The sequence below is a fragment of the Megalops cyprinoides genome, chromosome 24 (genome assembly GCF_013368585.1).
Source record: "Megalops cyprinoides isolate fMegCyp1 chromosome 24, fMegCyp1.pri, whole genome shotgun sequence".
Taxonomy (NCBI): Eukaryota; Metazoa; Chordata; class Actinopteri; order Elopiformes; family Megalopidae; genus Megalops; species Megalops cyprinoides.
The window spans coordinates 989,026-1,016,525 of NC_050606.1; the positions used below are offsets into that span (position 1 = coordinate 989,026).

Below are 27,500 nucleotides of genomic sequence, written 5' to 3' on the forward strand. Positions count from 1 at the left end.
GCAGTGTTAGTGTGCTGTAGTGTCAGTGTGTATATACTGTATTAACCCTCTCTCTCAGTGCAGTGTTAGTGTACTGTAGTGTCAGTGTGTGTATCCTGTATTAACCCTCTCTCCCTTTTTAAGGCGTGGCTGCAGCAGTATGGTTACCTGCCGCCAGGTGATCTCCGCGCCCAGTCCATCCGATCTCCGCAATCCATCACCACCGCCATCGCCGCCATGCAGCGATTTTACGGCCTGACCATCACCGGCTCCATCGACGCCGAGACCATAGAGTGAGTCACAAAACCTGCACAATACAGTACAGCAACACTGCAAAACTGTTACACTACATTACTGCAACTGCTCCACTACAGTATTGCAATCCTACATTACTATTACATTACAAAACTACTGCAACTTTAAAATACTACTACACTACTCTACTTTATCACTCCAAAACTGCAGTGCTACATTTCTGTCTGTGTGTGCCGGTTGCCAGGGCGATGAAGAAGCCGAGGTGTGGGGTTCCAGACAAGTTTGGGGCGGAGCTGAAGAGCAACCTGAGGAGGAAGCGCTACGCCATTCAGGGGCTGAAGTGGGAAAAGAGAGAGATCACCTTCTGGTGAGTAAAGAGGGAGGAAGCCTTTCACTCCATCTGTGAGTAAACGCACTCTCCCCTTCAGCACACAGAGCTACACCCCTAAAAAACCTCTCTCTCCTTCAGTGTACAAAACTACACCTCAAAACTCTCTCTCTCTCTCTCTCTCATCCAGCATACAGAACTACACCCCGAAGGTGGGGGAGTATGAGACGTTCCAGGCCATCCGAAAGGCCTTCAAGGTGTGGGAAAGTGTGACCCCCCTGCGATTCCGCGAGATTCCCTACCACCACATCCGCGACAAGGTGGAGAACTTCGCCGACATCATGCTCTTCTTCGCCGAGGGCTTCCATGGCGACAGCAGCCCCTTCGATGGAGAGGGGGGCTTCCTGGCCCACGCGTACTTCCCCGGCCAGGGCATAGGGGGCGACACTCACTTTGACGCTGCGGAGCCCTGGACCACCGGCAACACAGATCTAAGCGGTGAGAGAGATGGGGAGGGCACAGCCAAACAGAGGGGAAGACGGGAGGGTGTGAAAGGGAGACAGAAGCAGAAGAGGAGAGGAGGTCGGGCAGGACAGGCTCGGCACCACGAGACAATACAGAGGGGTGCAACTGCAATCCACGGGGGTGCACAGAAAGGCATTAAATCTATGTAGACACGGGGATATAAGGAGACAACGGGGGGGTGCACCCCCACAGTGCCGGGCCTGGGGGAGGGGCAGCTCTGGGGTAAGAGGAGGAGCTGTTGTGGAGTTGGGGCCAGTGCAGCAGGGGATGGAGAATTCCATCTGAAGTCCCCGCTTCCCTCACCTCCTGACCTGCACAGCCGTGTGTGGATCCAGCTCATCGCTGTCTCTCAGAGCTCTCTGCCTCTCAGAGCTCTCTGCCTCTCAGAGCTCTCTGCCTCTCACCGCTCTCTGCCTCTCAGAGCTCTCTGCCTCTCACCGCTCTCTGCCTCTCAGAGCTCTCTGCCTCTCTGCCTCTCAGAGCTCTCTGCCTCTCAGAGCTCTCTGCCTCTCAGAGCTCTCTGTCTCTCACCGCTCTCTGCCTCTCTGTCTCTCACCGCTCTCTGCCTCTCTGTCTCTCACCGCTCTCTGCCTCTCACCGCTCTCTGCCTCTCAGAGCTCTCTGCCTCTCAGAGCTCTCTGCCTCTCAGAGCTCTCTGCCTCTCAGAGCTCTCTGTCTCAGGTAATGACGTGTCCCTGTTGTCTCAGGTAGTGAGGTGTCCCTGTTGTCTCAGGTAATGACGTGTTCCTGGTGGCGGTGCACGAGCTGGGCCACGCCCTGGGGCTGGAGCACTCCAATGACCCCTCAGCCATCATGGCGCCATTCTACCAGTGGATGGACACGGAGAACTTCGTCTTGCCAGACGACGACCGCCGTGGCATCCAGCAGCTGTATGGTGAGGAACGTTCTCACAACACTCTAACACACTCTTGCACTGTGGCGTTCGGGTGTAGATCAGGCTTCTGTTAGGGACGCACACGCACTTTGACTAATACACACATACACACTCTGACTCACGCTCACACAGTGGTGTGTTTGCTGTCCACAGTCTCTTAGCGAACAGAATGTTATTATTTCCCGTGGATCTGGTCCTCATGAGCGAGCAGCACAGTGGGGCAGCCGCTCCTCCACACCGCAGGCCGCGGGTCTCACAGGTCTCTGTCCTGCAGGGTCTGGATCCGCTGGCCCCCAGCCGCCCCCCCGGGTCACCCCCCGCACCCCCCGAGTCACCCCCCGCCCCACGCACCCCCCGCACAAACCTGGGGGGCCCCCCTACGGCCCCAACATCTGCGACGGACACTTTGACACCATCGCCATCCTGAGGGGAGAGATGTTTGTCTTCAAGGTACAGAGTGTGTGTGTGCTGCATTTATGTACATATGCATGTTTTGTGTTAAAGGTGTGTGTGTTTTGTGTATGTATGAATGTTTTGCATGAAATGTGTGTGTTTTGTATTAAGTGTGTATCGAATTTGTACAGTGTTAAGTGAGTGTGTATTGAGTGTGTGCTGTGTTAAGTGAGTGTGTATTGAGTGTGTGCAGTGTTAAGTGAGTGTGTATTGAGTGTGTGCTGTGTTAAGTGAGTGCGTATTGAGTGTGTGCAGTGTTAAGTGAGTGTGTATTGAGTGTGTGTATTGTTAAGTGGGTGTGTATTGAGTGTGTGCAGTGTTAAGTGAGTGTGTATTGAGTGTGTGCTGTGTTAAGTGTGTGAGTGTTTGCCCCCTGCAGGATAAGTGGTTCTGGCGGGTGAGGCATAACCGGGTTTTGGATGGGTACCCCATGCCCATCGGACACTTCTGGAGGGGACTGCCTGCCTCCATCAACGCCGCCTATGAGAGGGATGATGGGAAATTTGTTTTCTTCAAGGGTACGCCCCACCTTTCCTCTCCTCCTCCCTCTCCTCCTCCCTCTCTCCTCCTCCCTCTCCTCCTCCCTCTCCTCCTCCCTCTCCTCCTCCTCCCTCCCCTGATCACTGCATTTAGCAGGAGCTCAGTACCCTTCTCTCAGCTTCTGCTGCAGCAGTGGCTCTGCCTGGCCGGGACACGGTCCTGTGTACCTGTGTACCTGACAGACAGTAAAACAAGCTGCTCTCTCTGCAGGTGACAGGTACTGGGTGTTCAGTGAGTCGAACCTGGACTTGGGGTACCCCAAACCCCTGAAGGAGCTGGGCAGTGGGCTCCCCAAAGACCGACTGGATTCTGCCCTCTACTACACCCCCACCGGCATGACCTACTTCTTCAGAGGAAACAAGTGAGTCTCTGTCCGCCTGCCTGCCTGTCTGCCTGTCTGCCTGTCTGCCTGTCTGCCTGTGATCAGCTGACTCTGTGCTTGTGTGTGACTGCTGCAGGCTGCATTCAGTTGTGTTGCTGTTCAGAACTGAAGTTCCTCTCCACCTCTGTCTCTCCCTCCCCTCATACATCTAAGGTTACACAGAGACAATAGAGAGAGAGAGAGAGAGAGAGAGAGAAAGAGAGAGAGAGGGGGGAGAGAGAGAGACAGAGAGGGAGGAAGAGAGGGAGGGGGGAGAGAGAGAGAGGGAGAGGGAGGGGGGAGAGAGGGAGAGAGAGAGAGGGGGGAGAGGGGGAGAGAGGGAGAGAGAGAGAGAGAGAGGGAGGGGGGAGAGAGAGAGAGAGAGAGAGAGGGGGGGGGGTGAGGGGGGGTGGGAGTGAGTGGGAGGGGGAGAGGGGGAGAGAGGGGGAGAGAGGGAGGGGGGGAGGGAGAGAGAGGGAGGGGGAGAGAGAGAGAGAGAGAGGGAGAGAGGGGGAGAGAGGGAGGGGGGGGAGGGAGAGAGAGGGGGGGCTATTCTCCATATGTTCTGGAGTTCTCATTGTAGGATTCAGTTTCTAGATTGTAATCATAGTCACCCAAAATGAGTTTCAGTGAAACAGAGGCACAACAGGAATTACCAGCACATTCAAACTCTCCTGCTCCGTCCAGCCTGCTCGTCATTATCTGTCAGATAACACTGTATTAAGCTCTCTCTGTTCATTTCTACAGAAGGACAAATGTCTCCCTCCCTCTCTCTCCCTCTTTCTCTCTCAACAGTTTTTTTCCACATTCATATAATTGGCAAGTAATATAAAACATTTATGTCCCCAAAGCATGAACAAAACATTAGAACATATAATAAATATACACCATCTGAACAAGAACTTACAAAAAGCATCTGTGTGTTTTATCTGTTTCCTGTATTTCTTTCTGCGTGTGGTTAAGGTTGGTGTCCCTGTGTGTCTCAGGTATTACAGATTCAATGAGAAGACCCGGGCGGTGGACCCCGAGTACCCCAAACCCATCAGCGTGTGGCAGGGTGTGCCCGACAACCTCAAAGCTGCATTCATGAGCAAGGATGGAGGTACGGGCCCTGTGTGTGCGTGTGCATGTGCATGTGTGTGTGTATGCGTGCTGGCGATTTTAATGTGACTTTAAAATACTTTACCCTCCTGGGGTACACCAGCGTGCGGTAAAAAGCACACCCAGTGTGGCACTGCGGTTCGACGCTCTGACTAACCGCGCCCCCCTCTGTCGGCAGGCTACACCTACTTCTACAAGGCCAACAAGTACTGGAAGTTCAACAACCAGCAGCTGCGGGTGGAGCCGGGCTTCCCCAAATCGGCGCTGCGTGATTGGATGGGCTGTCCAGAGGAGGACCCCAAGACTGGCGGCGGTGGAGGAGGTGGTGGAGGAGGTGGAGGAGGAGGTGGTGGTGGAGACGGAGGCAGAGGAGGAGGCGGAGGCGGAGGCGGAGGAGGCGGCAGGGACAAGGGCAAGGAGGAGGAAACTGAGGTGATCATCATCGAGGTGGAGGAGGAGGGCGGGGCCGGGGGCGGGGCAGGAGCAGCGGCCGTGGTGGTGCCCCTCCTGCTGCTGGTGTGTGTGATCTGTGCCCTGGGGGCAGTGCTGTTCTTCCGCAGGTACGGCACCCCCCGACGCCTCCTGTACTGCCAGCGATCCCTGCTCGACAAGGTGTAGAGGGGGAGAGAGAGGGAGGGAGAGAGGGAGGGAGAGAGAGAGAGAGGGGAGAGAGGGAGAGAGAGAGAGAGAGAGAGAGAGAGATATTGATGCAGAGGCATGTTTGTGTCTCTCTCCGTGTGCTCATATCCACGCAGCGAAGGTACGCTCTGAAAGGGGAATGCACAGCAGTGTGGGGGAAAATACAGGACATTTCAGATCAGCTGCGTAACAAATGCATCCGATTTCATATCCCTAAGTGGCGATTATTTGTCACATTTGAATATATACTTTATGTTTAGAAGTCAAAAATACATTCCCCTTGCAAAATGTTCTGATTTTGTTGTGTGTGTGTCTCTTCATGAATGCAGAGAGTGAGATGCAGAGTGAGATTCACTCCACTCTGCACAGAAAAATAAAAAATACACAGCACAGAATCTGCAAAGTCAGTGCCCTGTACTCCTCCCTCACCGCTCTCTCCTGCCCCCTCTCCCTCCTTCTCTCTCTCCTCCTCTTTTCGGCCCTCCTCCCTCTCTCTCTCTGACTTGACGAAGCCAGCTGAATTGCTGATTGTTTAGCATTTTTAAATGTTTCCTTTTTTAGTGTTTTATTTTCCCTGTGGGATTTTACCCCTGGAATTCAGACCTGAGTGACAGTCCCCCGCTCTCTCACCCCGAAACACACCCCGTCCTGTACCCCTGTAACAGCACACCCCAGCGGGGTCAGGGGTACCCCACAGCTCCTCACCCTGGTACAGTGAAGGCCTTCCAGAAGTACTGTAAAACGGACCCGCTAAAAGGCCACTGTAAAAAGCAGCCTCTGCCAGGATGCAGCAAGTGTGCCGGGCCAACAACATGGTGGCCAGTTGGGTCTGATCCAGGATCAGACTGCCACTCATCCATAACCATTGGGTGGAAAATACTGAAACTGACCCAAGGTCAGTGATTGGGCTGGTCGAAAAGTGTAGCTTGGGGTGGTGCTCACAAGTGCTGTGGTGTGTGAGTGAGTGAGGGGTGTGGGCGTGGCTGGGGCGTGGCCTCTCTGGAGGGGCAGGGTTGGAGGGAGAGGAGGGAGGGTTAGGGGTGCACTGTCCTTTGAAAGCAGTGGCCAGGCTTAGCCCAGTGGAGCCAATCGCAGTCTCTGATGAAGCTCGTCTCCCTGGGAGCGGCGAAGGCTGGCGTGCTCCCAGAATGCCGTGCGGCAGGGACCTCTCACGCCGCCGTGCCCAGGTGCCAAAGGAGAGCCAGGGCAGAGAGACAGCCCATTTTACCAGCTCATCTTTCACAATGCCCTGCTTCTCCAGACCTAGCGCTGGACAGGCTTTGCCCTGCCACGCCCAGCCATGCCTGGCCACGCCCGGCCACGCCCAGCCTCAATGCACCACGTTCTGAGTGTCCATTACCTACAACCCCTTTCGGTCAACCCAAAAACCCGGCAGGTGGATTCCCGTATAGGATGGGTTGCTTTTTACACATGTCCTCCCCAGCACCACTATTCCCCCACACACAGAACACAGCCTCAACCCTCGCCTCTGCCACGCACCGTTCCCAACACACACACACACACACACGCACGCACATGCACTCACACGCACATGCACTCACACGCACACACACACGCACATGCACTCACACACACACACACACGCACACACACACACACACACACACACACGCACACGCACACACACGCACGCACGCACGCACACACACACACACACACACACAGACACACACACGCGCACACACACACACGCACACACACACGCACACACACACACACACACACACACACGCACACACACACACACACACACGCACGCACATGCACTCACACGCACACGCACACACACACACACACTGCAGTGTCTGTGTGTCCCCCTGTCCCTGTGCTTCTAAAGTGGGTGGAGTCAGTCCTTGGTGTTGCCTCTCCCAGCCGGAGGGGCTTGTCTGAGTTCTGTTCGTACTATTCCTACAATAACACCTTAAATCTTACTGTGTTTGTGACGGTTAGCGTTATTACCGTTACTGTTGTTGTTATTATGAGTGTTGTTGTTGTTGTTCTCGCTGAACGCGTGTTCCTCTCTGCGCTGTCACATGTCCTGCTGGACCGGGAGTCACATGGCAAAATGAAACGTCCGCAGTGCGATGCTGTCTGCTTCTCGGGGAGGGGGTGCTGTCTGTCCCTCCTGTGTTTTCCCAGCTGATATATCAAATAGATTGGAAATATAAGAATGAATCTTTTTGTTATTGTTACTCATTATGAATTTGTGTTTGTTTTTAGTAAGGAATGAATCAAAATATTAGTAATAACAATGATAATAATAATGATATTAATAATAATGATGATATGAAGTAAGGGAATGAGATCTTGCCTGTTTTTCACTTTTTTTATACTTCCTGAACAAAATCAAAATAAAATATTTTTAAAAAATGTCTCACATTTTTTCTTTGTGGTCTATGAGCATGACATATACACATACACTAATACACAAACACACAAACACACACACACACACACACACACACACACACACTCACACTCACTCTAGAGGACATAAACAAAATACATGCACACTACGAGATACAACCACAAAGACACACAGTCACATGCGCTCACTCAGCCATGTGTCAGTTACATTGTGTGACATCGTGTCCTCCTTCCAGTAAGCCTGGGTGTGCATGTTCAGGGTGTCTGAGCCTCCTCTCTTTCTCCTGCACTCCTCTATCCTTCCTTCCTCCCTCTTTCTCTTTCTTTCTCTCTTTCCTCTCTCCCTCTCTCTCTCTCTCCCTCTCCCTCTCTCTCTCCCTCCTCTCCCCCTCTCTCTCTCGCTTTCTCTCTCTCTCTCTCTCTCCCTCCTCTCTCTCTCTCACTCTCTCTCTCGCTTTCTCTCTCTCCCTCTCTCTCTTTCTCAGTGGCAGCGTGGCACCTGGCAGCAGTATCCCGGGCTTGGAAAGCAGGGATGTGATCCAGGTGCAGAGTGAGGCCAGGAATGATGATGTCACATACTGCTGGTGTGTGGCGTGGAGAAGCAGCTCCTCCAGCCAATCACACGCCACTGCTCAACCTGTCCAATGGCGGAACTGCTGTGATACCTGTCGTATCACACCTGAGGAAGTGACAGGCAATGGTTCATGGGAGGAGCAGGCTGGGGAAATGGATGGGGGAGCGAGACAGGGGGCGAGAGGGGGGGCTGTTTTGCACGGTGAAGTGGAATCACGAGACAGGACAGCCGGGGGGGAGAGGGGGTCACAGGAAAGATTCACATTTGGAAGCCAGAAATCCTGCAGAATTCCATCAACAACATCTGGAATTCCTACAGTCTGCACTGCCAATGTGTGTGTGTGAGTTGTGTCCGAAAATGTGTGTGGGGGAGAGTCGAAGCCCTTGCATTTCTGCATGAGTTAGTGTGTGTGCCTGTGTTTGTCTATGTGTGTGTGTATGTGTGACTGTGTGTTAGTATGTGTTTCTCAGCTGATTTTGCAGTTTTAAAAACACCCTCAGCATTCTTCTTCCTTGCTCTCTCACTCTCTCTCTCCCCTTCTCCCTCCCCCTCTCTCTCTCTCTCTCTCTCTCTCCCTCTCTCTCTCTCTGTCTCTCTCTCTCTTTCTCCCTCTCTCTCTCTCCTCTTTGTAACTGGAGCTTGTTTCCTCACTCACAGCAAACTGACTTTTTTTACAAGGGTTTTAACTGAAAACACTCCCCAGCTCACCACAAACCCCTTCTGTGCTCTTTCACCCCCCGCCCCCCCCACACTCCCTCTCCCCACTTAACCTCTCTGCGAATGGTTTATTCCAGTCATGCCCATTCCCTCCTCTCGAGTGTTTTATTCCACTTCAGCTTGTGTTTTCCTCATCACCTATAGGATGCTCTCAGTCTTCTGCTTACTGGTCATTTTCACTCTGAATACCAGATATTTCTCTGAAGTCCCCTTCCCGCTAAACCTCTCTACAGTATCCATACTCCTTACCGCTAAACCTCTCTACAGTATCCATACTCCTTCCGCTAAACCTCTCAACAGTATCCATACTCCTTACCGCTAAACCTCTCTACAGTATCCATACTCCTTACCGCTAAACCTCTCTACAGTATCCATACTCCTTCCGCTAAACCTCTCAACAGTATCCATACTCCTTACCGCTAAACCTCTCTACAGTATCCATACTCCTTACCGCTAAACCTCTCAACAGTATCCATACTCCTTACCGCTAAACCTCTCTACAGTATCCATACTCCTTACCGCTAAACCTCTCTACAGTATCCATACTCCTTACCGCTAAACCTCTCTACAGTATCCATACTCCTTACCGCTAAACCTCTCAACAGTATCCATACTCCTTACCGCTAAACCTCTCTACAGTATCCATACTCCTTCCAAATCTCCCTCATATCAGATGTTGTGAAATCTCTCTGCTTCATCCATCTGCTTTATTTTTTCTATTCTGTCAGCAGTTCAAGTTTGTGTTCTACATATCTCTGTCTCTGTTCGAATGTGCTTCAGCAATATATCCTCCATATCCCCCTCTCTCTCTGTCTCCCTTCCTTACCCTCCCTCCATATCTCTCTCTCTCTCTGTCTCCCTTCCTCACCCTCCCTCCATATATCTCTCTCTCTCTCTCTCTCTGTCTCCCTTCCTTACCCTCCCTCCATATCCCTCTCTCTCTCTCTGTCTCTCTTCCTTATCCTCCCTCCATATCCCTCTCTCTCTCTCTGTCTCTCTTCCTTATCCTCTCTCCATATCCCTCTCTCTCTGTCTCCCTTCCTTACCCTCCCTCCATATCCCTCTGTTTCTCTGTTTGGTGTTGTCAGACACTCGCATCTGTGCAGGGATCTTCCTCATTCTATTTTTTTTTAAAGTCACATGAAGTGAAGCAGCAGCTTTCTGCTGCAGATCGCAGCTCATGGAGAACGGCACGGAAATGTTTCAGGTGTTGTGAAACTGTCATGTGACCTGACAGTCTCTGCTGCGTACCAGTGAGTGAGTGAGTGAGTGAGTGAGTGAGTGAGTGAGTGCGTGAGTGAGTGAGTGCGTGAGTGAGTGAGTGCGTGCGTGAATGCGTGCGTGAATGAGTGAGTGAGTGAGTGAGTGAGTGCGTGCATTGAGTGAGTGCGTGCCTGCATTGAGTGAGTGAGTGAGTGAGTGAGTGAGTGAGTGAGTGCGTGAGTGCGTGCATTGAGTGCGTGAGTGCGTGCCTGCATTGAGTGAGTGAGTGAGTGAGTGCGTGAGTGAGTGAGTGAGTGCGTGCATTGAGTGAGTGAGTGAGTGAGTGAGTGCGTGCATTGAGTGAGTGCGTGCCTGCATTGAGTGAGTGAGTGAGTGAGTGAGTGAGTGAGTGAGTGAGTGAGTGCGTGAGTGCGTGCATTGAGTGAGTGCGTGCCTGCATTGAGTGAGTGAGTGAGTGAGTGCGTGAGTGAGTGAGTGAGTGCGTGCATTGAGTGAGTGAGTGAGTGAGTGAGTGCGTGCATTGAGTGAGTGCGTGCCTGCATTGAGTGAGTGAGTGCGTGCATTGAGTGAGTGCGTGCCTGCATTGAGTGAGTGAGTGAGTGAGTGAGTGAGTGAGTGAGTGCGTGCATTGAGTGAGTGCGTGAGTGAGTGAGTGCGTGAGTGAGTGAGTGAGTGAGTGCGTGCGTGCATGTGCACATTATGTAGGTTACACATGGCTTCAATTACAAGCAGCTGGACAAGCCACATCCTGCCAAATATGCCGAAAGCCCAGATCATCATCTACTCCCCTGCGCTGAATACCAAACAGACACAGTAACCCACATGCTGAATTAGCAGGCCTTCCCAGCATGCACGCTGTCTGTGTGCTGTCACTGTGTGTGAGACAGTGTGTCCCACCGCTTACCTGTGTCTATGCTGCAGGTACCGGGAGAACCTTCAGCCACACAGGGACGGGAAACATCCTGCACCCCCTTCCCTCTCTCTCTCACTCCCCCCCCCCCCCCCCCCCCCCTTCCTCTGTCTCTCTCTCTCACTCTCTCTCCACTCCCTCTCTATCCCCGGCAGTGTCTTTAGATCCAGTGATGGAAAAGCCAAACGGAAAAATCCAATCGCATTTAAAGCAAATATTCTGTGTGTGTGTGTGTGTGTGTGTGTGTGTGTGTGTGTGTGTGTGTGTGTGTGCGCTTATTTAAAACAGACCTTCTGTGCCTCTTTTTGGTATTTGGAATGCTGGCTTTCTCTCTCCTCCTTACAAGCTGAATCTGCACAAAACTTTTATAAAAATACTATAGCAGCTGGAGCACTGGGACACTCAGTCTGTGTGTGTGTGTGGGGGGGGGCGGCTGTTGGGAGGGACAGGGGCTAGTGTGTGAATATTTTACAAGTGGTCAAAAGCTGAACAATCAACATTTCTGACTTAATCATGCCTTTTCGCCTCTGGCACGGCTTCCCAAACCGAGCAGGGCGTGACTCCCTGGCAGGAGTGTGCTGAATCAGGTCCCTTTCCCCAGGCCCTGCCCAGCCTCCCTCATCCTGACCCAGTCACATCCGCCAGGAAACCCCCCGGCTTCAATCCGGGCCTGCTGTGAGAAGAATGAACTTCTTTACCTTTCGCAATGGCTACATATAAAGCTCCCAGACCACAACAGACGGGCCAGAGACCTTCCCTCTCCCCACAGACAGGCCAGAGACCTTCCCACTCCCCCTCCCCCTCCCTCCCTTTCTGTTAATGGACTGCATTACCGCCCCCCCCATCCCTATCCCCCTTCTCTGACTTCTGCGTAATAAGCAACATCTGGTTCCCGTATCCAAACACAAAGCAAGCTGAGGATTGGGGGGGGGGCGGCAGTGGAGGGGGGGATAGGACCGCAAAGGGCCACATCTGAAGCTCAGTCCGAAAGCGGAGCGGGCGAGTGTGTTTGTGTCTGTGAGCTCAGAGGGTCGTGCGGTTTTCCGCCTCACAAGGCCGGGACCTGTGTTGACTGCACCGTCATCAGCGTCAGCCCCCACCCCCGTCTGCCCTCACTGACTGCAGCAGCGGTCAGGGCTCTGGGGTCAGCTGCCGGCGAGCTGGTGTGTGTGTGTGTGTGTGTGTGTGTGTGTATTTGGGAGGAAGGAACACAAGCCCCTCATCATTCTTCAGAGGGAGGTTGTCCAGGTTTCCTGAAGCAGTGAACCTGAGGAACACTATACTCTACTGAACCTCACCAACACCTAGGATTATGCCCTCAGGACTTCCTGCCAACACAGACACGAGCATGTCTCAAGTTTGAAAAGGACTGTAATAATGACATTAACATATTTTAAAAAATCATATTTAGGCAATACATCACTGTACAGTGGATTAATGTATATTCATCTTGACAGCGGGTGAATATTACCTCAGCAGGTGAGTCCATGTGACCGCGTGGTCTCTCGGTTGGACAGAACCCCAGACGACCGCGCAGCATCAGTGGCGGCCTCGGCTGGAGACACACGGTACTACAGCGAGAGCGCCCAGCCCGTGCCGCCAAGGGACCCCAGCCTCTCCCATCAATCATGCGAGGGGTGACATCATCACAACCGAGCCGCATGCAGCTTCAACACCAATCACATCTCCAAGGCAACAGGCCTGATCTTTAATGATATTAAATTTTCTGTAATTGTCAATCCTTGAAAAAAACATAACATCTCGAACATCCAGAGAGGACAAGGGGGTAAGGCTTAAAAACATGCCGGGTTTGAGAGATGTATCTGTCCGCTCATTCTTTTTTTCCGCAGCTGGATCAGAACCGGGCCGGGAGGTGGGAGGGGCTTTTGGGTCGGCTCTGTATTGCGTCAGCGCAAAAAAATGCGCTCCTCAGCGACAGACGAGGCGTAATTACAGGGCAGCCGTGCTGAGCTCGGCAGAGACGGCAACCAGACCTGAGACAGAGAGAGAGAGTGAGAGGGAGGGAGAGAGAGGGAGGGAGGGAGAGACAGAGAGAGAGAGGGAGGGAGAGGGGGAGAGAGAGAGAGAGAGAGAGAGAGAGAGAGAGAGAGAGAGAGAGAGAGAGAGAGAGGGAGAGAGGCCACATACACTTCCTAGGGATGTAAATGGTAAGGATGTAAATGACTTGATTATATCATGGATCAGAAGAGGATTATTGACTGAAATATGTTGACAGTAACAAGTGTTTTCATTTCTTTTTTTTTCCTTTTGATTTAACTGATTAAAGCCAAAATCCAATCATTTTAACAGATGTGGCCTGCAAGACACAAAAACAATAACAAACAGAAACCATTGCAGCTCAGGACGGGGTGGGGGCACGTGGGACAGGGTGCGAAGGCCCAAAGAGGGGGGCCCTGGAACACCAGGCCTCCAGGGTCTGAGCCCTGAATCTTTATCAATGATCGCACTGCACTGAGAGAGAGGGTTAATACAGTATATACACACTGACACTACAGCACACTAACACTGCACTGAGAGAGAGGGTTAATACAGCATATACACACTGACACTACAGCACACTAACACTGCACTGAGAGAGAGGGTTAATACAGTATATACACACTGACACTACAGCACACTAACACTGCACTGAGAGAGAGGGTTAATACAGTATATACACACTGACACTACAGCACACTAACACTGCACTGAGAGAGAGGGTTAATACAGTATATACACACTGACACTACAGCACACTAACACTGCACTGAGAGAGAGGGTTAATACAGTATATACACACTGACACTACGGTACACTAACACTGCATGCATTTGTATGTGTACATTACGCTGTGACACTTACAGTCCTGTTTAAAATGCTGAATGCTTGTGGAGTCATTTTGGGGACACAGTCATGTGAGACGGGCCTTTGTGTGTGCGTGTGTGTGTGGGGGGGGGGGGGGGGGCTGACTGCCTGTGCAATCATTTAGCAGACCATCAAATCCCATCACCATAGTAACACTCACTTTACCATCCACCTGCGCCATCAACACACTTTTCCCCTACTATGCTCTCCTTGCCCACACACACACACACACCACACACAGGCACACCACACACACACACACTACACACAGAGAAGCATAACAGAGCCGAATACACACTGACACACACTACACACACAAACACACGGACAGATCTGATGACCAAGTTATATATCGTTAGATTCAGCAGCATCACAACACACTCAAAACTCACAATAAGACAAAATCACAGTTAAACACAGCAGCATGTGAAAACGCAGTGACCGACCCCATCTGCTCACACATTCCCGTCACTGGCTGGATCAGCCTGCACCTCAGCAGAAGAGAAAATGGTGGCCGGCTGCCGATGCCAATTACAGGTGAAACACTGACATCTGGTGGACACACTGTGGAATTTTTTTTTTTTTTGAAATTGATGAGACAGCTTTATACAGACCTTCACTCCTTACCCAGTTTTAATTATATTAAGCAAACCTTATTCATATCGTACATATACATTTACAGCTCATACCGTACACTGCATACAGCATAGAAAAATTAATCTCTTTAATATTTCAGTATCGGTGTGCAGAACTCATTTGGTTCCCTCTCCCCGCAGTAGGCTGCCAGAGACCGTTACATTAAGAACATAAAAGGTTTAATGACAATAAGCCATTTAGATCTGACAGATTCGTCACTCTGCCTGGAGTCCAAACTGCATCACCTCCCAGAATCCTGGCAAGATGCCGCATGCATGAACAACTGTGGAGGAAAAAACACATCCGTCACCTGCGACTTCAACCTACACCATCTCATTCTGAGACGTCCTCTGCAGAGCCGTTTTAAAATGCTTCCGCAAGTCAAACCAGCGCCCTCTCCAGTGAGTCCACTGAAGCTCAGGGGCTTCAGAGTTCATGTCCGATACCAGGAAGCATTCCTGTTGCCCCTCACTTTCTCCAAGACTCCACGTCCTTACAGTGTGGCCGCCAGACCTGGAACCACTCTAAGTGTCACCTGATGATGGCACCTTCATGAAGCTCCTTTTCCCTGTAACACTGACATATAAATCTGGATTTCTGCTGGATTCCACTTGTTTTTTCTCAGAGTCTGTTTGGCACACATGGGGAGGCTGAAACTGCAGAGTTTCTTACCGTTTGATTAGCGGACAGATTCCCATGGCCTCTGTTGCTATGGAGAGTGCGGAGACTGACATGCTGTAAAAGCGTGCCCCGCGCAGCAGCCTCACACTCTGTAACGAAGCAGGCTCCAGAGGCATAAAGACGCCAGGCAGGTGTAAACTTTACCTTTTTATTCTTTGTACATTCAGCACTTACAGGAAAAAAAGCAAGAAAAACAAAAATTAGTTTTTGTACTAAAATTATAAGATAAAAAAACAATATTAAAACAGTCTTTCTATGAATATTAAACTCTACCCAGCCCGGTCCCGTCGCCGGTGACACTGGCTTAGTGATGTGCAGGCGCACGGGGCAGTGGGGGGGGGGGGGGGGGGGGGGGGGGAATGCTGAGCTCACAGCTGTCTCCCCTCTCTGACGGCACAGACCCGCCTCCTACTCAAAGCCAGCACCGCCCAGGAGCCTCACAGCCAGGGACACGACGGGGGGGAACGTCACAGCCACACCCACGCCAAAAAAAGAAGAAAAAAAAACAAGAAAACCCAACAGAAATCCCGACATCATGGAAAAGGAAACGCGATTCAGGCTGTGCCTGTGGGTGGCCGGCTCGCCGAAAAGGCCAGGGCAGAGGTGACAGCACCACACCTCTTTCTGTGAGTGACAGAGGGGCTTGGCCAATGAGAGGGCATACCCAGAGCCCGGCTCCACCCCCAGTGGCAGAGGCCAGACTCTCCTCCTCTATGATCATCACGTGCTGTGAGAGACACTCCTCAGGCATTGTGTGTGTGTGTGTGTGTGTGTGTGTGTGTGTGTGTGTGTGTGTGTTGAGTGTGACTTCGAATTGTGTGTGCGCGCTAGTATGACTCTTAGAGTACATGTGCCTGTCTGTGTGTCAGTGGGAGTGTATATTTTTTGTGTGTGTGTGTGTGTGTGTGTGTGAGAGTGTGTGTATGTGTGGAGTGTGTGTGTGTGGGTGAGAGTGTGTGTATGTGTATAGTGCGTGTGTGAGAGGGCTGTGCTGTAGCAAATGGCTGATGCTGGGCAGGGTCTCCTCTCTCCCCCCTCTCTCTCCTTCCCCCTCTCTTCCTCTCTCTCCATCCCCCTCTCCTCTCTCCTCTCTCTCTCCATCCCCCTCTCCCCCACTCTCCCCTCTCTCCCCCTCTCAGCGTCGCCTGTCTCGGGGCGGGGGGTTACTGCGACTGCGTGAGCGTCGGCTGGCCCCCTGGGCGCCTGGCCTGCGGTACCCCTCTCTCCTCTTCTCCGCCTCCCTGTCTCTGCCCCTCTCCCTGTCTCTGTCTCGCTCTCTGTCCCTGTCTGCCTCCGCCCCGCGGCCGCTGCCCCCCGGCCCCGCCCCTGCCCCGGCCCCGCCCGACGCCGGCCCCGCCCCCGGCCCCGCCTCCTTCTCCCGGCCCTTGGCCCTCTCCCTGCGCTCCTCCTCACGCTTGCGCTCCTCCTCCTCCTGCTGCTCCTTCCGCCGCCGCTCCCTCTCCTTCATCCGCTCCGCCCGCTCCGCCTCCCTCTGCAGTGCCTGGGGGGGGGGGACGCAGGGGGGTTACACACACACAGCGGCTACACCAGCGCAACGCCGACAGGATGCAGGGTTAGGGGGTTAGGGTGTAGGAGTGTAGGGTTAGGGGGTTAGGGTGTAGGAGTGTAGGGTAAGGGGGTTAGAGGGTAGGAGTGTAGGGTTAGGGGGTTAGGGTGTAGGAGTGTAGGGTTAGGGGGTTAGGGTGTAGGAGTGTAGGGTTAGGGGGTTAGGGGATAAGAGTGTAGGGTTAGGGGGTTAGGGGGTAGGAGTGTAGGGTTAGGGGGTTAGGGTGTAGGAGTGTAGGGTTAGGGGGTTAGGGTGTAGGAGTGTAGGGTTAGGGGGTTAGGGTGTAGGAGTGTAGGGTTAGGGGGTTAGGGTGTAGGAGTGTAGGGTTAGGGGGTTAGGGGATAAGAGTGTAGGGTTAGGGGGTTAGGGGATAGGAGTGTAGGGTTAGGGGGTTAGGGTGTAGGAGTGTAGGGTTAGGGGGTTAGGGGATAAGAGTGTAGGGTTAGGGGGTTAGGGGGTAGGAGTGTAGGGTTAGGGGGTTAGGGTGTAGGAGTGTAGGGTTAGGGGGTTAGGGTGTAGGAGTGTAGGGTTAGGGGGTTAGGGGATAAGAGTGTAGGGTTAGGGGGTTAGGGGATAGGAGTGTAGGGTTAGGGGGTTAGGGGGTAGGAGTGTAGGGTTAGGGGGTTAGGGTGTAGGAGTGTAGGGTTAGGGGGTTAGGGGGTAAGGGTGTAGGGTTAGGGTTAGGGGTTAGGGAGTGGGGGGTGTCTCACCTGCTGCTCAGTCAGAGGGAGCCAGTATATACAGGGGGCAGCTTTGGTTTTGCAGAACAGATCATCCAGCAGCTTGGCTGGGGGCTCCTCTGGGGCTTTCTCTGTAACACACAGAGCGATTACACATACAGCGATTACACACACACACGCACAGAGCGATTACACACACACACACACACACACACACACACACACACAGAGCGATTACACACACACACACACAGAGCGATTACACACACACACACAGAGCGATTACACACACACGCACAGAGCGATTACACACACACACACGCACACAGAGCGATTACACACACACGCACAGAGCGATTACACACACACACACACACACACACACAGAGCGATTACACACACACGCACAGAGCGATTACACACACACACACACGCACACAGAGCGATTACACACACACACACACAGGGTGATTACACACACACGCACAGAGCGATTACATACATGCACACACACACACACACACACACACACACACACACACACACACACAGCGATTACACTCACACACACACACACACACACACACACACAGCGATTACACTCACACACACACACACACACACACACACACACACACACACTCACCCTTCTTGTCGGTCTTCCTCTCCTTGCTCTTGCCCCTCTCCTTGCGCCTCCTCTCTCTGTCGCGGGAGCGGGAGCGTCTGGCCCCTCCCTCCCGGTCCTCTCCGGGTTTGCCGAAATCCCGCACCTTGTCGCGGTCCCACTCTCTCTCTGCGCGGGCCCTCTCCCTGCGCTCCATCTCCCTCTCTCTCTGCGCCCACAGGTCCCGCACGCCCCCCGCGCCCCGCTCCCGTTCAGGCAGCAGCGAGGGGGGGGCCCCCGCCGGCCCCGCGGCCCCCGCCCCCCCGCGGTCCTCCTCCGCCCCGCGCTCCGGTACCAGCAGCCCCCGGTGGAAATCCAGCTGGAGAGACAGGGGGTGGGGTCACAGCCGGTAAATCATTCATTCTACAGTGGGGCGGGGTCACTGCCTGTCAGTCAGAGTCATTTTAAAGGAGGTGGGGTTCATGTCTGCTGTCAGTCATTCTAACTGGGCAGGGTTAGGGAAGCTGGACACTCACCTCGTCCTGCTCGCAGAAGTCCACGCTGAGGAATTTGGGGTTACTCTGGGGCCACTTCACACCATGCAGAGCAGCTCTGGTAGCGACTGCCTCCTCTGTGCTGGAGTACTGAGGAGAGAAGGGGCAGGGTTAACACTGTGCTGGAGTACTGAGGAGAGAAGGGGCAGGGTTAACACTGTGCTGGAGTACTGAGGAGAGAAGGGGCAGGGTTAACACTGTGCTGGAGTACTGAGGGACAGTGTGAAAGCAGAAAAAATATTGAATAAAACTCAAAGAAACTCAGAGAGTCCCCCATGACCGCAGTATGAGGCAGAGCTCAAGTTTAAGATCCAAATATGTACAGCAGGGCTGCTGGAACAGTCTGGGTCTGCTGGATTGGTACTGCCAGGTCCCAGCTCTGGCGGCACGTGAACAGAAAAAGCCCCGTTCTTAGGAAAGCAGACAGAGCCTGAGGCAGCTCCTGTACATGCACTGTATTAAAGAATTAGACGGGTCAGCTTAACACTGCTGTATAAACTGGTGTGGAGTCTGGGAGGGACAGACAGACAGCGGTATGGAGAGTGGGAGGGACAGACAGACAGAGGTACGGAGAGTGGGAGGGACAGACAGACAGAGGTATGGGGAGTGGGAAAGAGACAGACAGAGGTACGGGGAGTGGGAGGGACAGACAGACGGGGGACGCAGACTCACAGTGACGTAGCAGTGGGACTTGATCTTGTCGATCCAGAATCCCTCCTCCAGCACGGTGCCAGTGCGATTCAGCAGCTCCTTCAGCTGCCCCAGAGTGAACGGCCGCACCTGCAGCGCGGGTCAGAGGTCAGGGTCAGAGGTCAGGGTCAGAGGTCAGGGTCAGAGGTCAGGCCGCGGCGGGGTCACACTATGAGTGTGACTGTGAGTGAACCACAGCAGTGTGTGAGTGAGTCCTGTGCAGCATGTGTGTGGTGTGTAGTGTGTGTGTGGTGTGCAGTGTGTGTGGTGTGCAGTGTGTGTGTGGTGTGCAGTGTGTGTGTGGTGTGCAGTGTGTGTGTGGTGTGTAGTGTGTGTGTGGTGTGCAGCGTGTGTGTGGTGTGCAGTGTGTGTGTGGTGTGTAGTGTGTGTGTGGTGTGCAGCGTGTGTGTGGTGTGCAGCGTGTGTGTGGTGTGCAGCGTGTGTGTGGTGTGCAGCGTGTGTGTGGTGTGCAGCGTGTGTGTGGTGTGCAGTGTGTGTGTGGTGTGCAGTGTGTGTGTGGTGTGCAGTGTGTGTGTGGTGTGCAGTGTGTGTGTGGTGTGCAGTGTGTGTGTGGTGTGTAGTGTGTGTGTGGTGTGCAGTGTGTGTGTGGTGTGCAGTGTGTGTGTGGTGTGTGGTGTGCAGTGTGTGTGTGGTGTGTAGTGTGTGTGTGGTGTGCAGTGTGTGTGTGGTGTGTAGCGTGTGTGTGGTGTGAGCCACAGCAGTGTGTGAGTGAGTCCTGTGCAGCATGTGTGTGGTGTGTAGTGTGTGTGTGGTGTGCAGTGTGTGTGTGGTGTGCAGTGTGTGTGTGGTGTGCAGTGTGTGTGTGGTGTGCAGTGTGTGTGTGGTGTGTAGTGTGTGTGTGGTGTGCAGCGTGTGTGTGGTGTGCAGTGTGTGTGTGGTGTGTAGTGTGTGTGTGGTGTGCAGCGTGTGTGTGGTGTGCAGCGTGTGTGTGGTGTGCAGCGTGTGTGTGGTGTGCAGCGTGTGTGTGGTGTGCAGTGTGTGTGTGGTGTGTAGTGTGTGTGTGGTGTGTAGTGTGTGTGTGGTGTGCAGTGTGTGTGTGGTGTGCAGTGTGTGTGTGGTGTGCAGTGTGTGTGTGGTGTGCAGTGTGTGTGTGGTGTGTAGTGTGTGTGTGGTGTGCAGTGTGTGTGTGGTGTGCAGTGTGTGTGTGGTGTGTGGTGTGTGGTGTGCAGTGTGTGTGTGGTGTGTAGTGTGTGTGTGGTGTGCAGTGTGTGTGTGGTGTGTAGCGTGTGTGTGGTGTGAGCCACAGCAGTGTGTGAGCGAGTCCTGTGTAGCATGTGTGTGGTGTGAGCACTGTGTGCAGTCTCTGCAGTCTCACCAGGTGGCAGATGTGCACGATGTTGGTGACCTTGCCGCGGGGGGGAGAGGGCTGCTTGGCTGTTCGCACTGGATCATCAATGGTGATCGACACCCCCGATTTCTGCTGGCTGATGGAGCGTCGCACCAGAGTGTCGCTGGGGGTAACTGGGGGGGGGCAGAGGCATCCACAAGAATTATGGGTAACCAGACTTTAAGGAAAGGAAAAACCCTCCACGTAACAGCCAGGACTCCAGCGAGCCGACAGCACTGCTCACCTTTCTTCAGCTCCACCTCGCGTGCGGCTGCAGGGGTTTGCGTTTCCATGGCCACCTGGAAGCTGCTGTTATCATTCTCCTCCTTGGTCACCCCCTCTGCCTCTGCCTCTCCTTCCTCCTCCTCCTCTTCCTCTGCTGTCTTCAGCTCCTTCTGTCCGTTCTCCTGGCCCTCCGCGTGGACCACCTGCGACAGGTAGAGGAGAGAGGAGGGGCAGTGAGCACAGCTGTTGAACACACAGCTGCAGCAGCAGCACCCACAGCTCCAAACTCTGCTGCTCTCGTACGCTGCTGTCGAACGCTGACCTGTGTGACGGTGCGGCGGATCTTCAGGTCCTTGTCCAGGCCGGGCTCTCCGGCCTCGCCCTGCTCGGCACCCTCCTCGTCCCCGGACAGACGGCCCTCCTCGGGGTGCAGCTCCACCACCGCCTCCTGGCTCCCCGCGCCTGCTGCCGGCTTCATGTCCGGGATCAGAGACTGCGGGAGGCCATTTTCACAGCAGCACTCAGTCATATGACCCAAACACAGCTCAGAGCCACACGTTTACACGGCTCAGAGCCACACGTTTACACGGCTCAGAGCCACACGTTTACACGGCTCAGAGCCACATGTTTACACGGCTCAGAGCCACACGTTTACACAGCTCAGAGCCACACGTTTACACACCTGCGGACGAGCCCTACACGGCTCGGTGTCTCAGAGACTGAGCGGCACCTCAGCACGGGGCTGCTGGACTGTGCTGTATGTTAGTATAACGTTGTTTCAGCGTTGCATGAGTGCTGTACCTTCAGTGAGTCTGTGGTGATGCTGATGGAGGGCTTCTTGGCTGTGACTGCTGTGCTGGAGCCCCACCTCCTCTTCCTCCCCGCTGGGCCTCCGGACTCCGCCTCCCCCTGCGGGCCCTGGGGCACTGCTGCGGGCGCGGACACGCCCACTCCTACAGCCCCGCCCCCTGGGGACGGCTTACTGGCTGCTGAGAGAGAGAGCGGTGAGGCCAATCAGAGTGCAGTGCAAATTCAGACTGTGGTGTGTGTGTATTGTGTGTAAGTGTGAACTTGTGTGTGTGTGCGCGAGTCATACTCACTGCTCAGGGAGATCTTCCGGGCAGTGAACACTTTAGGAGTGGTGCTCTGAAAGAAAGACAGGAGATAAAAAAAGACCCCCAGGATGGAGGGAAAGGTGAGAGAGAGACATCAGACAAATGGGAGAGGGAGGGGGGAAGAGAGGGAGGGAGGGAGAGAGAGCAAGATTAAGAGATAGACAGAAAGAGGGAGAGATTGACAGCTATCAACGTTTTTTTTTTTTTTTAAAGCACAGAAAAGGCATAAGAAGGAGGGGGTGACAGACAGCCAGGCCCACATTCACCCCAGCTGAATTCAGCAGATTTTAACCATAGCATGTGTACATGTGTCTGTGTGTAAACGTGTGTACGTGTGTGTGTGTGCGTGTGTGTGTGTATTTTGGGCAGTATAGAGTGCTGAGTTACTGTGGCAGTGGCAGGACATACTGCAGTGTTTCAGTGAACGTTACTAATGCTGATTAGCTGTAATGTGTGTGCTGGTGCCGCAGGGCTGTTTGAGGGCGTCGTGCTGCACTCCGCCCAGATCCACCGCTCTGTGACCACGTCCCATCCATTCACACCCCGCACAGAGCAGTCCGTCTGCCGGAAACGCCGGCAGCACCACGTCCTCAAGCACAGCGTCCTGCAGAACAGGCCGATGCTTCTCAGCCCCTCAGGGGGTGTCTGGGGGAATGGGAGGCCCTGAAGCCTCTGTCTGTCTGCCAGCCCCCCGCCCCCCCCACACACCTGTGCATTAACACAAACAGTATCTGGCTGTGCAGGTTAAACTCAGAGAGTGAGAGGCCAGCAGCGTGTGTTTTACAGGGGCCTGCTGCAGCTTACGCACAGAGCCACCAACACAAAACACCATCATCCTCAGCGAGGGATGCTACGTTAACACTGCAGCAACCGTTAAAGTTAAAGCCTCCGTACTCTCTTTAGTCAATTGCTCCATTTTTTGATAAAAAGAAAATGATCCCTGAGAGCAAACGCATGTTTAAAATAATCAGTAAAATTCAAATACTACAACAACTGAGAAAATGACAAGTTATTTCCTGGTACCATTGACACCTGATCCTCACTGGCATGGCTATGGCCCAATCGCACCAGCTGTGTGTACTGTATCTAGGCAACAAGGGTCCAATCAGAGGATGGCTGAAGAGTGTGGGCGGGGCTTGAGTTTGAGTGTGCGCTGACTGGCAGGATGACAGGAGGAGATCTTTTCAGGGCTGCTTTTTTGCAGGGATGAGGCTTTCGTGACTGGCTGTGGGCAGTGTAGCCTGGTTTCCCAGAGAAGTCTTGTGGAACTGGGTGTGTGTGGCAGGTACCCAGTGGCTGCAGTGCTGCTGTGCTGGGTTGGGGGGTGGGGGGGGGGGGGGCGATGCTGAACTTGGTTTGGTCCCTCCCCCTCACTCAGACCAGTCTCATTCTCACAGAGGAGCATCATAGTGAGCCACTGACCAGGAACCCCTCTTCCCCAACCAATCACAGAGGGGGGGGGGGGGGGGGGGGGGTGGCAGGCATAAGGCTTTGAGCAGAGAAGATCATGGGATTGTTTCTGAAGAGGAGTCTTTTTTCATTTCCACAGTCTTAGGCTTGGGCTCACACAACCCCACTGTTGTCCCTCAGACGCCACATGATGCTTTCCAGGTTTTTTGGGCAATGTGTGGAGTGTGCAGACCTGGGCCGCCTGGCCCCAGGGCCCCGCAGGGAGCAGCGACTGGCCCTGTAACAGTGTCCATTTCCACAGCAGCGAAGATCCCACACTCCCCACTTCACTGTCATGCCAAAGGGATTAACCCAATCACAGTCCAGCTCTGGCAAAAGACCTGCCTCCTTCTGCCGATTGGTCACTGTATTCCAGATGCCCGTTTTCAAAGGCGACTGTAAGCCACAGAAAAGGCTACAACTGTCCATGGAGCTCTGGGAAAATCCTGTGGGCGAAGGCCAGCCATTTTAAACCAAAAATAAAACATGTCCTTCACGCCGAAGCTGAAACATTTATCAGGAGAAAAGGCCACTTTGCAATCCATCTGTGGAATCTGAAGCTTGGCCTCTTTCCAGTGCTGAAGTCCATGAGTACCAGCCATTTGTGGGTGTCAGGCTGGTTGCGACAGTTTCGATGCTTTGGCAGGCAGGCATTCGTGTCTGTTCCTTCAGGAGGTGAGGACAGACAGCCGGTGCATGGAAATCCCTCACGCACTGTGAGTATACATTTCCCCACAGACATCAAGGCCGCCGTTCCACTTGCAGACACACCAAAAAAAACATAACAAAAGCCATGCTGCTGGCTGAGGAAAAGCGCTCTTTGCAAACGGGTTCGTTTCAGTGTCCATGTGCGCTTCAAAGCATGAAGCCATTCAGCCCTGTAGCCGTGTATTCTGTCTGCTGTCCCTGGCTTTTCCACTGCCCCCTGCTCACTCTGGCAAAGTTCTGGTGGGCGGGGCTCAGCTTCAGAAAGGGGCAGGGCTTAGCGTGTGAAGGCGGACCTTCCTCTGACAGACCACGCCCCCTCAGTACAGTCCAATGGACAGCCCCTGTCAGCCTCCTGAGTGTCAGCACCCGGCGCGCTGGCTGGAGTGGCAGCCTCCGTCGGCAGCGGGGTCTGGCTGCAGGGCACTCTGGGGGCCTATCTCAGGTACCGCCGCGGCGCTTGGCCATAGCGGGGCGGGTGCAGTGGCAGTAGTACCCAGGTACCATTAGGGGCAATGGAAGAGGCATGAGCACCTTTACAACAGAGCAATCAATGGGGTTTTAAACATCATCCACAGTGACAGCGCCCCCTGCTGTTTCTGTCTGGGACAGCCTCAGCGAGGTGACGACACAAAGACAAACACATACTGTACAGGGCTGTAGCGCCCACCCCTGCTCTCCCACGCCAGCACTGAGGCACACACTGTACCCAGATCAGCGCCGTGCCACGCTCGGCCCAGCCAGCTCCTCCACAGCCAATCGCAACAAAGGGAGTCTGACAGGCTGAGAGTGCCAGCACGACTTTTTGTGTCGAACGTCTCGTTGTAAAAGGCACGGCTCTGTGCAGGTACAGTGTGGGCCGATGCATCACCTCCCACTGAATAAATACAAGATCCACGCAATTCCCCAAGATGGACCTCAGAGTAAGAGCTGAGACCTCCGTTTCCACTTGCAAAAGCATCTCTGCGTGGAAACATAACTAACTAAGCCCAAAGGTCCTCCAGCCTGCTGGGACTCAAGGCAACATCGGGAAACCAGGACAAAATGGCAGGTTTCTACCACCAGGGCTTCTACAGGCACTGATACAGATACAGCGATTAACACAGAGAAACAGCTTAATCCTGGGGATGTGAACCAACCACTTTACTGCTAAAGAAAAGGAGCGCCCACATTCTCTCTCCTGTATTATAAACATTACATCTACCAACATGTGTGCACTGATTACAGCTTCTTACAGCGAGGGGACAGGTGGGAAGACGAGGAGGGGGGGAGGGAATGATGTTGCCTTTGGACCCAGAAACTACAACACCCCCAGAGCGATGCTAACCGAGAGGCAGCGGAGTGACGGAGAGTCACCCTGAGTAAAGAGGTCTGAGGCTGCAGCTGAGAGGGGCCCCCGGGGGCCGCGGCGGGTCTTACCTCCTCCACACGGCCCTCGCTGCTCTCAGCAGCCTGCTCACACTCAGGGCCCCCAGACTCCGACATGCCCGCCTGCTTCCCCTCCCTGGCAGAGGAGGAGACAACGCCGGTCAGCTCAGCTCAGCTCACACACACACACACTCACACAGACAGACGCGTACACACACACACAAACTCACACGGACAGACGCGTACACACACACACACATAGATACACACAGACACACACACCCCAAGTCAGCTTAGCCAACACACACACAGTATGTCAACATAACCTACACACAAACACACATGCACTCTGCAGGCCAGCATAAGCCACACACACACAAACACACACACACACACACTCTGCAGGCCAGCATAAGCCACACACACACACACACACACACACACACACACACACACACACACACACACATGCACTCTGCAGGCCAGCATAAGCCACACACACACACACACTCTGAAGGTCAACATAAGCTACACATACAAACACACAAACAACGCTGGTCAGCACAGTTCGTACACATAGCACAGGTGACATTAGTTTTGTGTCAGCGCTGGAGCTTATACACTCAGAGCGCAGGTGAGAGAGGGTCAGAGCGCAGGTGAGAGAGGGTCAGAGCGCAGGTGAGAGCCAGTCTACACTCAGACACACTGAGAGGGAAGCCCTGCAGTCAGGGAGACTGGAGAAACAGTGCAGTTAGTAAAGGCATACAGAGGACATGAGCAACGATACTGCACTCAGACTGGCCAGACATGTGTGTGCGCGCGTGTGTGTGTGTGTGTGTGTGTGTGTGTGTGCGCGTGTGTGCGTGTGCGCGTGCATGTGTGGGAGTGCGTGTGTATAAACCTCAACTGGAAGGAGAATCATTGTGACTTTTTCACAGTGGGCAAAGGAGACAATGGAGGAGGAACAGCAAGAAGGAACGGTTCTGAGCAGGATGTCAAAGAGAACGAGAGAGAGGGAGCAGGCTAGAGAGAAAACGAGTGAGAAAAATTCAGACAGAATGAGAGAGAGAAAAAGAGGGCCAGCTGCCAGAATACAGTGTCACATCAGGCTTTTCTGACTACTCCCAAAATAACAAAGACGTGAACCTCACGACCCTGCCTCACACACCACGGCCTCCAACCCAGGCTGCAGCCACAACCAGCCCTCTCCAGCAACCACAACGGAGACAGCCAGCAGTGCCCTCCACAAAGCAGCGACACAGACGGAGTTCAGGACGAAATTCTTTACAGGGAGCGGAACCGGTGCGGGCCAGGCAGGGATGTGAGAGTGGTGAGGACAGGACTGTGGAGCAGCAGCGAGACCCAGCACTGCTGAACGCAACAGCAGCACTGATTTATCTGCAGCAGAAGCAGTGATCAAACCTGCAACCTTCCTCTCTCTCTGCAACACTAGCAGAACTAAAGCGCATTTTGTCCATGTGCTGCCCTCCAGCACAGCTCTCCCCAGCCTCTTACCCACACACACTCAATCCACTTCTGCGAAAACCAGGAGCCCAAAGACAGAAAGCAGCAGGCTGAAAACGCTTCAGGAGGCATGCCCTGGGCCAGTGCACGTGCTTCTGGGCTATTTCCTAAAACGTCGAGGCTTCTGGGCCCCCATGAGCGCGTAACAGCGTGCCGTTTCACCGAACCGACTCAGAGCAACCTCCGGAGCGACGCCACTTCCCGGCAAAGGTCAGAAATCATCCCTCATTACTGCTCATGAGCTCGGTAATAAAACGTGCAGGAGCGATTCGGCACCGTCGTCTACGTTATTTTATTCATAGGATGAAACGCACACCTGACCGCAGCGTCATCGCGAATAAACGCAGCGCATTCGTTATTTATTTATCCGAGGGAGAGCGAGCTGCAGTTTACAATGAGCGCCGGCGATACCCACCGCCTCCCCTTCCCCCAACACCCCCACCCGGGTGCGCTTAGACACGCACACGGACACAATCACTCCGCGCTTCCGAAAATACGCATCGCCCAGGCGGCGGCGGCCGGGCGCAGGGAGGGCTGCTCCGGCGCTGATCGCGGAGCGGAGGGGAGAGCCGGATTCACCCAGCGCTGCCCCGCGATCTC

At 53.8% G+C, this 27,500-nt stretch overlaps 2 protein-coding genes across 2 annotated transcripts in view; one reads left to right on the forward strand and one right to left on the reverse strand.

Moving 5' to 3' along the window:
• Positions 1-5,110, forward strand: part of mmp14b (matrix metallopeptidase 14b (membrane-inserted)) — a 16,913-nt gene extending 11,803 nt beyond the window's left edge. The window contains 11 exon segments of the mRNA XM_036518871.1: positions 124-272; positions 479-601; positions 753-1,060; positions 1,821-1,982; positions 2,257-2,432; positions 2,815-2,953; positions 3,186-3,336; positions 4,323-4,438; positions 4,616-4,767; positions 4,770-4,840; positions 4,842-5,110. Of these exon segments, the coding sequence (XP_036374764.1) occupies positions 124-272; positions 479-601; positions 753-1,060; positions 1,821-1,982; positions 2,257-2,432; positions 2,815-2,953; positions 3,186-3,336; positions 4,323-4,438; positions 4,616-4,767; positions 4,770-4,840; positions 4,842-5,055 (1,761 nt within the window). The 3' untranslated portion in view covers positions 5,056-5,110.
• Positions 5,111-16,148: 11,038 nt separating this feature from the next.
• acin1a (apoptotic chromatin condensation inducer 1a) overlaps positions 16,149-27,500 on the reverse strand; it is a 29,477-nt gene continuing 18,125 nt past the window's right edge. Inside the window, 11 exon segments of the mRNA XM_036519482.1 lie at positions 16,149-16,572; positions 17,349-17,449; positions 17,965-18,301; positions 18,459-18,566; positions 19,149-19,256; positions 20,503-20,648; positions 20,759-20,942; positions 21,062-21,232; positions 21,541-21,728; positions 21,840-21,885; positions 25,428-25,512. Coding sequence (XP_036375375.1) covers positions 16,207-16,572; positions 17,349-17,449; positions 17,965-18,301; positions 18,459-18,566; positions 19,149-19,256; positions 20,503-20,648; positions 20,759-20,942; positions 21,062-21,232; positions 21,541-21,728; positions 21,840-21,885; positions 25,428-25,512 — 1,840 coding nt within the window. The 3' untranslated portion in view covers positions 16,149-16,206.